This window comes from Psammomys obesus, unplaced genomic scaffold (assembly GCF_907164565.1).
Source record: "Psammomys obesus unplaced genomic scaffold, mPsaObe1.curated_primary_1811, whole genome shotgun sequence".
In the NCBI taxonomy this organism is placed as follows: Eukaryota; Metazoa; Chordata; class Mammalia; order Rodentia; family Muridae; genus Psammomys; species Psammomys obesus.
The window spans coordinates 8,953,689-8,966,096 of record NW_026590809.1 but is presented as its reverse complement, the minus strand read 5'-3'; the positions used below and the strand labels follow the sequence as shown (position 1 = coordinate 8,966,096).

General features: G+C 43.2%; 1 protein-coding gene across 5 annotated transcripts in view; it reads left to right on the top strand.

The window, feature by feature from the left end:
• The window catches only part of Pi4kb (phosphatidylinositol 4-kinase beta), a 33,104-nt gene that overhangs the window by 15,838 nt on the left and 4,858 nt on the right, over positions 1 to 12,408 (top strand). For all 5 annotated transcript variants that reach the window (XM_055609081.1, XM_055609078.1, XM_055609079.1 and 2 more), the window contains 6 exons: positions 3,220 to 3,447; positions 4,260 to 4,487; positions 6,105 to 6,214; positions 7,078 to 7,182; positions 7,351 to 7,474; positions 8,849 to 9,114. In XM_055609081.1, coding sequence (XP_055465056.1) covers positions 3,220 to 3,447; positions 4,260 to 4,487; positions 6,105 to 6,214; positions 7,078 to 7,182; positions 7,351 to 7,474; positions 8,849 to 9,114 — 1,061 coding nt within the window. The remainder of the gene's footprint in view (positions 1 to 3,219; positions 3,448 to 4,259; positions 4,488 to 6,104; positions 6,215 to 7,077; positions 7,183 to 7,350; positions 7,475 to 8,848; positions 9,115 to 12,408) is intronic.

The following is a 12,408-nucleotide window of genomic DNA, read 5'->3' as shown; positions in this document are numbered from 1 at the left end:
CACAACTGGTTTTTAATTTCATTTCTTCCAGGTCTGAGTTTCCTTTCCCCAGCTCACTGCCCAGGATATCCCTTAATCCTTGTCCTCTTTTCTTATTCCCTCTGGACTAACCCCTGACCCTCTGGTCCTAAAGGGTCTTGGACCTTGTTCCTGGGCAAAGACGTGAGAGGAAATGCTGGACCCTCTGGGAGTTTGGATGATTTAAAAAAACTTTTTAAACATTTTATTCTTTGTCTACCCAATCTGTTTTCTAGTTTCTGTGCTGACACTCTTTTAATCGTGATCCCTTCTCCTCCCATGTGGCAGAGCCTCTTTTTTGGAGGCCTGGGGTCATATCCAGTATGGTTAGGTAACATAGGGGTCTACAACTGAAAGGTTGATTTCAGCATGGAAAACAATTCTGCTTTTTCTATGACTATGAATTGGTTTGGGTGGAGGGTCCTTGGGACAGTGACCTTTGCCACCTGAGTGGATGGATTCAGGGATCAAGATAAAGGCATGAGTCTTTAGACCTCAATCCTACCCCTTACCCCCAACCCCTCTCTTTCTGGGGTGGAACCCAGGGCCTCATTCTTTTCTTACTGTGTCAGGTCCCCAGGATATTTCTAGGGAATCTTGAAGTCCAGATCCATTTTCTTTTCTTTTTCTCTTTTAACACTGTCCCCAAAGCTTCCCTTCCTCACTACTGTGTAGGGTTCTAAGCCAGCCTATCTCCTCCCATCATGGAGTAGGGTCTGTGAGGTTCCTTTGTACCCTGACTCTATTCCACATGTACAGGTGAACACGGTATTGCCCAGTTCTCAAAAGAAGCTTCTGGATGGGGGAAACTTAACAAGGCCTCACCCCTAGATGAAGAGCTGCAGGCAGTCAGTAGCTGCTGGGAGAGATAGAATCAGTTTTCTCTGGAATAAGCCCCATGATAGGGCTCATTTTCCAGTACTACCTGTCCAGCCTTAAATACTTGCATATATGTGCAATACTAACTGGACTTGGTAGGAGCTGTATAAAACAAGAATAAGGGGCTGGAGAGATGGCTCAGTGTTAAGAGCACTGGTTGCTCTTGTAAAGGACCTGGGTTTGATTGCCAGCACTTACATCATGGTTCACAACCACTTGTATATAACTTTAGTCTCGGAGGATTGATGCCCTCTTCTTGCTTCCATGGGCACTGCATACACATGGTACATAGACATACGTGCAGGCAAAACACCCCATACACATAAATAATTTCTTAAAAATTCGCCGGGTGTGGTGGTATGTACCCTTAATCCCAGCACTTGGGAGACAGAGGCAGACAGATCTCTGTGAGTTTGAAGTCTAGGCCAGTCAGAGCTACACAGTGAGACCCTGTCTCAAAAACAGAAACAATATCCAAGCCCAGAAGTTTCATCTTTTCTATAATATTGTAACACTATTACAGAAAAGGTGAAAATAAACTTGGTCTTTCTGTTCCCAGTATGTCCAAACTATGAATAAATCTACTTTCAAAAAAATGATTTTTATTATAGAAGAGATCGTGAATTCAGAAGGGAGTAGGACAGGCATGGGAAGGGTGGAAATGATGTACAGTATACTCACGTATGAAATGATCAAAACAAATTTTCATTAATAAAAGAAGTCTTTAGTAAAGTTTTGTTCTTAGTCTCAAAAAAGAAAGAAAGAAAACAAAAGGTGTTTTTTTTTCTTCTTTATAGTATAAGCAGTGAGGGAAAAAACTCTCAATCAGAAAAATAAGCAAGCTTGGTGTAGTGGCGCACATATTTAATCCCAGCACTGAGAAGGTAGAAGCAGGAGGATTTCTGTAAGTTCAAGGCCAGCCTGGTCTACATAGTGAGTTCCAGGCCAGACAGGGATACTTAGTCAGATGCTCTCTTCAACAACAACAACAAAACAAAGAAAGGAAGAGAAAATCCTGGTAAATGAAATACTATTCCAATAAAAAGAAGAGCTTGTCCTATATAGCTGAGGAGACATGATGAGATATGGAACTGTGTAATGAATATCTTTGTTTTTGTTTTGAGACAGGGTCTTGGTATGTAGTCCTGGCTTATCTAGTGATCACTAATCCAGGCTGCCCTGGAATTTGTGGCAGTCCTCCTGTGTCAGACTTCCAAGTGCTAGAATATGGGTCACCATGCCCAGCATATGGGTTTTTGTTTATTTGAGTCAGGTTCTTGCTATATAGCCCAGGCTGGCTTCAAACTTGTGATATTCCTTGCCTTGACTTTCAAGGCACTAGGATTATAGGTGTACACCAGTCTGCCCAGCTTGATGGCTGTCTTTGATAAAGGCTGTCCCTGTGGTAGACAGGCTTAGACTAATAGACCTTGTCATCATGTCTGTCTGAGTCCATCTTTCTTCCCACCCTACCTTACTCTCCAGACTGACTTTGCCCTTTTTGGCAACTGCTGAAATACCTGGCATGAAGAACAAAGCTTACCACAGGGAACTAAAATGGGGAGCCTAGTTTCTGAGCAGCAAGGGGAAGAGGACCAAGGAGGAGTTGCTAGAGACGGGCCTTCAGAAGGGCCACTGAGAGCTTTCTCCACTTGTGCACACAAATATCCACCTGCCTTTTCTTTTCCCATGGACTATGCCTCATTAATACAGTTTGCTCATCTTCTTCTCATCCCCTGCATGTGCACTTATCCCTTACAAGAATGTGGGATGGTTGGGGTGTGTGCCATGGAGAACAACAGAAGTCCTGGGATAAAGAGCATCTTCCTTCTTTGAAAGGAAAAATACTGATTCAGGTCCCTTACTCTAGTCTTGTGGGGCCTGGCAGAGCCCCTTAGCACTGATGTAGCCTGAAGGCCAAGGAGAGAAAAGGAATAACCACTTTTGAGATGAGTAAAGTACTTCAGGCATGAACTTTTCTGTCTTGAGGTCCTGGGTGACCTTTCCAGACCTTGTCCTCTTGCCTGCACTAAAGGCTTGGGGCAGTCTTTGAGGACTCAAGTCCAAGGAAAGAGGATTCTATCCCAGTGAGCTGAATTCAGATCATCTGTTAGTATCCAGGAAGTAGCCTTCAGAGAAGGGATGTGTTCTTCCCAATTCAAACTGAAAGAAGTAGAGTGGAAACTTCTACCGTGGCCAAAGGAGCTCCTTTTCTGGGGTTCTTTAAATACTGAGGGCCCTGGCCAGGAGCAAATAAGAGGGATAAGTCACTTTTTTCTATGTTTTCTTTACCATCTTTTGTTTAATCTCAACCCTCTGTAGCCTGTCCGGCTGGCCCCTGAGCGAGAATTCATCAAGTCCTTGATGGCAATCGGCAAACGGCTGGCCACGCTCCCCACTAAAGAGCAAAAAACACAAAGGCTGATATCAGAGCTGTCCCTGCTTAACCATAAGCTCCCTGCCCGAGTTTGGCTGCCCACAGCTGGATTTGACCACCACGTGGTCCGTGTGCCCCACACACAAGCTGTTGTTCTCAATTCCAAGGATAAGGTAAGTGGACTCTGGCCCAGACTCTCCTCCTCCTCTGACTGCATTCTCATGATTGCTCAAGCTTTGTTCTTTACCAGTATGCTAGGGACCCTTTAGTCTATAGTGCATGTGCTAACTATGAATCTACCTAATTGTTCTTGTGATGGTGAGAACCTGAGAACCCTTCTGCCTGACTTCTTGGGTTTTTTTTTGTTTTTATGGACCAAAGTAGCCTAATAATTTCAGTTTACCTTGTGCCATTCTTAGGGAGAGTGGCTCTTCATCTACTGCTTATCCTTCTTTTGCTATCTCCTAACTTTTAGGCTATCCAGGCACAACCACCATGTGTGTAAATAAAAATTTTTATAAGACTTTTTTTTTTTTTTTATAAGGGTGGGCAGAAAGAAAAGAACTATGCTCAATTCGTACTAGGGAAAGTAAGCTATGTTTGTCTGCTTACTGGAATGATGTCCTCATGGTTCATATTCTCCTCTCAGAGGAAGTATTGAAAATTAGGTTTCTCCTTGGGACACACCTCATCTTATCCAGCTTTTGTGTCTACCTCCCTGGGACCAGACTTGAGCATGAGCCCACAGAGCTTCACAAATAGTTGGGACAGTTTTTCCTAGCACAAGTGCATTTTGAAGTCCTGTTGATAAGCTTGAAAAGCATGTGCATCCTTTACCCAAATTGATGGGAGGAGTTCCTACCTTTGTATGTTGTCCATAGTCATAAGGGATGTTGAGAAGGGTTGGAGCAGAAAGAACTGTGTCAATGGAACTTAGAGGGGGAGGTAAGTGGTAGATGTTCTCTTCTCCCACCCACCCAACCAGGCTCCCTACCTGATCTACGTGGAAGTTCTTGAATGTGAAAACTTCGACACAACTAGTGTTCCTGCCCGGATTCCTGAGAACCGAATTCGGAGTACACGGTCTGTAGAGAACCTGCCTGAATGTGGTATCACTCATGAGCAGCGAGCTGGCAGCTTCAGCACTGTGCCCAATTATGACAATGATGATGAAGCCTGGTCGGTGGATGATATAGGCGAGCTGCAGGTGGAGGTGAGGGAGCTCCAAGGAGATAATCCTGGAGCCACCTGCTCTCTAGGAGCTTTTGATATATTTGAAATAACACCTATTAGCAGAGTGAGGCACATGACCATATGAATATTGTAGGTAGTGAGGGGTATGAGAAGGAAAAGCTCTCAACAACTGGTAGGAATAGGTTCAAGCTTGTACTCTTACAGCATGAATTCAAATTGAATGTAAGGAGAAACATCTAGACCTAGGGGAAGAAGCATGGTTGGAATTACAGAACAAAGACCATTCAGAGGAATGTATGTGCAAAGACTGGAAGAGAAACTGGAACATGATCATTCTAGGACTTGAAAGAAATGTGTGTGCACTGGATGTGTAGTGCGAGGTGAGAAGCAGTGTGAATGAGGATGGAGAGGTTGGCACAGAGTTGACAAGCATTTAGTCAGTCCTGGCAGCAGTGGCCTTTATTTTGGTATTATTGGAAAGAAAGCAGGGCAGGATTTTATGTAGTAGCATTTAGTGAAAAAGACAGATCTCTTATTTATTTTTACAGTGTAGTTGAGGTTAGACAGACATTTAAGAAGAAAAATGAAGCTACACAAGTCACTGACAAGTAGAATTTAGAGCACGCTGCTAAAAAAAGAAGGACAAAGAGACCTCTTGGGGCCTGATGGAATTACTTTTCTTTCAAGACAGGCTTTCTCTGTGTAGCCTTGGCTTTTCTGAACTCACTTTGTAGACCAGGCTGGCCTCAAACTCAGAGTGCTGGCATTACAGGCGTGTGCCACCCCACCTGGCTCTGACAGAATATTTTATTTATTTATTTAAGAAACATTTATTTATCTATCTATACAGTGTTCTGCCTGCATGTACACCTACATGCCAGAAGAGGGCACCAGAGCTAACTATAGATGGTTGTGAGCCACCATGTGGTTGCTGGGAATTGAACTCAGAACCTTTGAAAGAAGAGCCAGTGCTCTTAACCTCTGAGCCATCTCTCCAGCCCCCAAAATATTTTATAGTTAAAAGTAAGGAGATTAGAGATTTAGGCTGAAGAAATTAAGATGGATGTGATAGCTCACCTATAGTCCCAGCAGTTAAGTGGAAGCAGGGAGAGCAGGAATTTAAGGCCATTCTTAGTTATGTAGAAAGTTTCAGACCAGGCTGGGATATGTAAGTCACTTTTTCCAAATAAATAAATAAATGAAGAAATAGTCAAAGAAATGTAGTTTGGAAGGATCTAGGGAGAATAGTACACCCTAATCATAGAAGGCCTTTAGTATGTCAGGTTTCTGCAAAGCTGTGGCAGTGGTTTGGAAACTTTAGGATGTTGGGAGTATTCTGGAAAGCTTGTTAAAATTCGGTGTCTTTCATTCCCAGTAGTTCTAATTTAGGCTGATGGTGAGAACTGGGAATCTGCATTTCCTAAGCATCTCCATGAATTCTGGTGGAGTAGTTCACACTTTGGGAACACCACTGTGGGATTCATGAATTAAGGAAGCCATAGTGGTGTAGAAGCATGGTGGCTTTGGGAGACGGCTGGAATGGAGTGGTAGGCCAGCATGCCATAGGTAGTTAGTGACAAGTGAGCAGGGGCAAGAGTGGGGTCTGTATTTCGCACCTCTGATCTACTCTCCCCAGCTTCCTGAAGTGCACACCAATAGCTGTGACAACATCTCCCAGTTCTCGGTGGACAGCATCACCAGCCAGGAGAGCAAGGAGCCTGTGTTCATTGCAGCAGGGGACATCCGGTATGGCCAGATCACATCATCCTTTATTTTCATCTCTTTTCCAGATTCTGCCTCTCTCTTTATCTCTTTCCTGTGTCTAATCAGTGGCTGTCAGCCTTGTGTCTTTCTCCTTTATCTCCTTATTCTACCCTTGTCCTGAAGCCACCATACTGAGGCTGTGAAGTAGCTCATTGTTTGAGCTACTATGAAAATAAATGACATTTTAAAAGGGTTCCAAAAGGAAGAAAGTGCTCCAGAGGGCATTTGAATATCACTTCTTCAAGCTGCACTTGACTAGCATGTGAAAGTACCTGGATTTCATTCCTAGCACCAGATAGATAGATAGATAGATAGATAGATAGATAGATAGATAGATAGATGTATAGATAAATAGACAGGTGTGGTGGCAAATGCCTGTAATCCCATCATTTTGGGAGGCAGAGGCAGGTGGATCTTTGTGAGTTCAAGGCTAGCTTGGTCTACAAAAGTAGTCCAGGACAGCCAAGACTACACAGAGAAACCATATCTTGAAAAAAACCATGTCTTGAATATATATATATAAAGTTGAGCTCTCCAAGTAGTGGCCTTCACTTTGAGGGGAGAGAGGAAACCTTGTTAGACATGCAGATTCTATAGTCACACCTATACTGAATTAATACTGTGATAGAGGAATGTGGAAAGCCAGGCTCTCTGCATTTTTACATGATCACACACTACCAGGTTAGCAAAACGCTTCAATTAAATATGCTTCCCCTTCTGGCTTTCTCCGCACCAAGAATCTGTGTGCCCAGAATCTAGGAACAGCGGCAAGGAAAAGGGGGCATGACATGCATGCAGTTCTGAGATGACTCTTCCAAATAAATTGTGCATTTTCTTTCTGTTAGACGGCGCCTTTCAGAACAGCTGGCTCATACCCCCACAGCCTTCAAACGAGACCCTGAAGACCCTTCTGCAGTCGCTCTCAAAGAGCCCTGGCAGGAGAAAGTGCGGTGAGGAGGGTAGACAGTGGAGGGTGATCTCAGTACTCCTTTCATAGTTCCCAGGCATCTTTAGGTGGTCACTTCCTCCATTCCCCTCTACCTCTAAACACTCCATCAGACTTCCACTATGGTCTGAGTCCTTACCCTGGCATCATCCTGTGACTTCTTTCTTCATAGAAGGATCAGAGAAGGCTCCCCCTATGGCCATCTTCCCAATTGGCGACTCCTGTCAGTCATTGTCAAGTGTGGAGATGACCTTCGTCAGGAGCTGCTAGCTTTCCAGGTGTTGAAACAACTGCAGGTAAGTAAAGGGAAGAGAACTCAGGAAAAAAAAAAAAAAAAAAAAAAAGCAAAACAACAACGAAAAAACCCAAACAAATAAAAACCAAAACACGGAGATAACAAAAGGATAGGCTCAGTCCAACTCCAGCCCTCCTAAAGGACTATACACAGGCTTTCCCCTGGGAACTCTGCTGGGCACCTGCTTTCTACTCAGGTCTGAATGGGAAGATTAAACTGAAACTGGCTTGCCTCTTTCCAGATACACAGCCACATGATGAATAGCTTCATGGTGGCATCTGTTGGTTATTTCTGGAACTGCATCTGCCTAGTTCTGACCACTGAATGTCAGGGTGTCTCTTTTTTTGATTGAGGAGTGTGATTTCAGATAGGGGCTTCTTATTCAGGCTGGCCTCGAACTCAGTTATAGCCAAAGATGGAGTTGTACCCTCTATCTTTCAGCCTTCACCTCCCAAGTCCAGGATTATAGGTGTGAAACACTGAGCTTTGGGTTTTTCCTTTAAATTAGAACCTCCCAAATGATCTGGGATGGATGGATGTACACTGTGTTCAAGTATTTGGGTTTTGTCTCTTTTTTTTTAATTTATTATTTATGTGTATAAATGTTTTCCCTGCATGCGTGTCTGCACAGCACATGTATACAGTGGCCATGAAGGCTAGAACAGGGTGGCAGAGTCTCGAACTAGATTTGGTTATGAGAAGCCTCATGGGTGCTAGGAATTGAACCCAAATCCTCTGCAAGAGCAGTCATCTCTCCAGCCCTTGCTTTGTCTTTTTGAGACAGGGTCTCACTCTAGTTCAGGTTTACCTTGAACTCCTAATGGCCTTGAATTTATGATAACCTTCATTTCTCGGCTTGAGTACTAGGCTTACAGGTGTTCACTACTGTGCCTGGCTATACTGTGTTGAGATATTGATCATATAGTCTCCCTGGGTCAGTGATCTGCAAGAGGATTTACCTGTTCCATTCAGTTATTTGTAGGTAGAGATAGCTTGAACTGACTTCCTCTTGACTTTTGGTTTTGTTTTTAGAAAGGGTTTCACTTGTAGCCTAGGCCAAATGGAACTTACATTGTGCCCTTTCTACTCTCAGCCAATGTCACTACTATCTTTGTGTCGCACCCTCATTACCTCCTACCTTAGCTTCCCAAATACTAGGATTATATGCAGTTTATAACATAGCGTAAATGCTTTTTCATTTTTTGTTTTGTTTTTGAGACAGTGTCTCAGTAACTCAGGCTGATCTCTGACTCTCTTGTAACCAAGGTTGTCTTTCAGTCCAAGACACCAAGAGAGAGCAATTTAGAAGAAATTTTATTATTCTCTAATTTGAAGAAAGATGAGCCACTCTCGATACCTTTGTGTCTCTTCACAGTCCATTTGGGAGCAGGAGCGAGTGCCTCTTTGGATCAAGCCATATAAGATTCTTGTGATTTCAGCTGACAGTGGCATGATTGAACCAGTAGTCAACGCTGTGTCCATCCACCAGGTGAAGAAACAGTCACAGCTCTCCTTGCTCGATTACTTCCTACAGGAACATGGCAGTTATACCACTGAGGCATTCCTCAGTGCCCAGCGCAATTTTGTGCAAAGTTGTGCTGGCTACTGCTTGGTCTGCTACCTATTACAAGTCAAGGACAGGTAAGTGACTTGTGCCCTTCATCCTACTCTTTCACAGGGTCTTTTCTCTCCCTTCACATATAGTTCTCAAGATGTTTTAAGGAAAGATGTTTGTGTGACATTAAGCCAAAGAGGCAGACTGACAAGAAGTGCTGGAGGAAGTGAGAAAAGAAACTGAGCATTTATAGGGTGAAGGGTTGAGTGCGTAAGGCTGAAAGGGTAAAGGAGATGAGGATAGATAAAACTGTGGGGGAAAGATAAGGAAATGTTTCATTGGTATCAAAATGTGGGTAGCAGTGACATCAGCAGTACATAAGACTAAATTAGGTTCTTCGTTATGAGGCTGAAGAGTTTGGGGCTTTTTTTGTTTTTTGAGACAGGGTCTTTATATATGACCCTGGCTATCTTGGAACTTGATATGTAGACCTGGCTGGTCTTGAACTCAGAGATCTTTCTGCCTCTGCCTCCTCAGTGTTGGGATTAAAAGCTGGTGCCACCAGCGAGAATTTTATTTTGCGAGAAGAATGATGTTTTGGTCTGTGTAGATGCTATATGGTGCTGTGGATGAGGGTTGGTGTGCCTGGGCCCTTGGCAAGAAAGCAAGAGGTAATGGAGCCTGGTGCAAAGATAGTGTGTCAGTGATCAAAAGCAGATGAGGGATACTGTGGAGGTAAACTTTGAAATCCTAATCATGAGTTCTCTTTTCTCCTCACTCCAACATTATTTCCCAAACTTTTTTTTTTTTTTAATTGTGTTTGGATCTGTGCATGCCTATTGCCAGTGGAGGCCAGAAGAGGGCATTGCATCCTCTGGAATGGAGCTACAGGCAGTTGTAAGACTGCATGTAGGTGCTGGAAAGCAACTCTGCATTCCCTCAAAGGAGCAGCTTGGGCTCTTAACCAATGAGTCAAATTTCCAATCCCTAATTTCCAGTTTCTAAGTATCTTTTGTTTTGCATAGATTCTTTATTTTTAATATTTTTATGAAACTCAACCTCACATAGGTGAAACACTATATACATTAATAATGGCTCCAGCTATGCTCTGTCATCTAAGAGTATCTATAGGCAAGTGGTTTGAGGTCTGAGGCCTAAATGATTCTGTTGGTCGTGCCTCTCCCTTAACATACAGTGGGTAGGGCCTGGCAGAATGGTTTGGTGGGTAAAAAGTATTGCTTAATCCCTGGAACCAACTCCATAGAGTTGTCATCTGACTCTACATGCACACTATAGCATGTGCCATATGCGCACATACACACGTAGCAACACCTGAAATTTTTTTAAAAAAAGAAATATGACGATGGTCTATGCTTCCAGGGCTCCCAGTGACATGGCAGTGCACTAACATTTGTTATTCCATGACGGTATACCACCTATATGTATACACTACATCAAGTGAAAACTATGTCAGGGGAGTGCTCCCTCATGAGGGAGATAAGGGTAATAGCTTTGGGAGCCTATGATTGGTCCACCCTGCTGGGCCTACAAGGAAATGAGCAAAGGCTCTATGTGGGAGAATGTAAGAATCTTGACTACATGTTTTAGTCTGTCCCTGAGCTTCATGGATTTTGAACCCAGGGCCTAAAAGCCTGGGGCTCAGCTCCAGGATTGATTAAGTGGGGAGCAGGAAAGCTGGCACTTATTAGGTCTCAGGAATTTTATTTCAGAAGCTGATGTGTAAAGATAATAGACAGGAATAAATAATACCACCGAAAATGTTTGGAAGATGAAAGTGTCTTCCTTTGGTGGGGCAGGGAACTGATTTTTTTTTAAAATGTATGAATGTATTACCTACATGTATGTCTGTGTACCACCTGCAGAGTGTGCGCAGCCGAGCCAGAGGGTTTCAGATCCCTTGGGAGTAGCTGTGTGGGTGCTGGGAATTGAACCCAGGTCCTCTAGAAGAACCATCAGTGCTATTACTCACTGAACCATCTTTCCAGCTGATAAACTATTCCTAGTAACTTAAAAAAATAGATGTGAATTGGTGATGTAGCTTAGTTTTAAGAGTGCTTTGCTTAGCATGTACAATGTTCTGGGTTTGATCCCCATTATCACATAAGCCTCTACCTACCTCCTCACACTGGGAGGTAGAGGAATATACAAGATCCTAACCAAAAAAAAAAAAAAAAAAAAAAAAAAAAAAAAAAAAAGGAAAAGTATACTGAGAACCATTTTTACAAGGTGGCCACAAAGAAAATAAAGTTGGTATTGATCAACTCTAAGTCTCAGCTCCAACTTGTTATAAAAATCACATATAACTCAACATGATCACACAAGCACTCTTACCAACAACTATCCTGCTTTAAGCAAGTCTGAAACAGAGGAGCGTGTGCCATGGTGGCCAGTACTCCTGCCTGTCATTACAGTGGCAATAATATCAATTTGGCTATAGCTACAGCATATACTAGAATATTCACTGTCATTGATCTGGTGATTTTAAATTTATTTTTTATTTGCATGTATAGTCTGTGTGAGGGTGTCAGGTCCCCTGAAACTATAGCTACAGTGGTGAGCTGCCATGTGAGTGCTGTAAATGGAACCTGCATTCTCTCAAAGAGCAGTCAGTGCTCTTAACAGCTGAGCTATCTCTCCAACCCCCGTAATTTTAACATCAATATAAGCCTGCTAAAACAGGCCTACGAAGAGAAAGCCATTCAAGCCTTTTCTTTAGTAGATTTGGTCAGAGCTTATTTTTTATTGCATTTTTATTTTAGGTTTATGTTTTGCTTGCATGTGTGTCTGTACACCATGTGTATGCCTTGTACCCACAAGGACCAGAAGAGGGTATCAGATCCCCTAGAACTGGAGTTACAGTGAGCTGCCTGCTATGCAGGTTTTGGGAATCAAACCTTAGTCCTTTGGAAGAATAGCCAGTGCTCTTTAGTCATCTCCCCAAAATTATTTTTAAAAAAGGAGGTGGGGAGGACTGAGTATGTAGCTCAGTTGGTAGAATTTACCTAGAATACACAAAACCCAGGGTTCAGTCCCCAGCACTCCGAAAAACCAAGCATAGTGGCACATACTTGGGAACCAGAGGAAGAAATATCAGAAGTTCAAGGTCATCCTCATATGTTCCAGGGCAGCTTGGGGTACATGATACAGTTTACAAAAAAATCATTTTAAACAACAACAACAAACCAGCAAAGGCATGTGGATTCACTTTATATGTCACATGTATGGTTTGAGCATGAAAGTTTTTTCCATCCATAGCTGAGGCTACACAAGGGTACCAGCTTTTTGGCTGTGCACTATTGTGTTTCTTTCTGCCTATGGGGTGTGGGGGGGGGGGGGGGGGGGGGGGGGGGGGGTGCTCA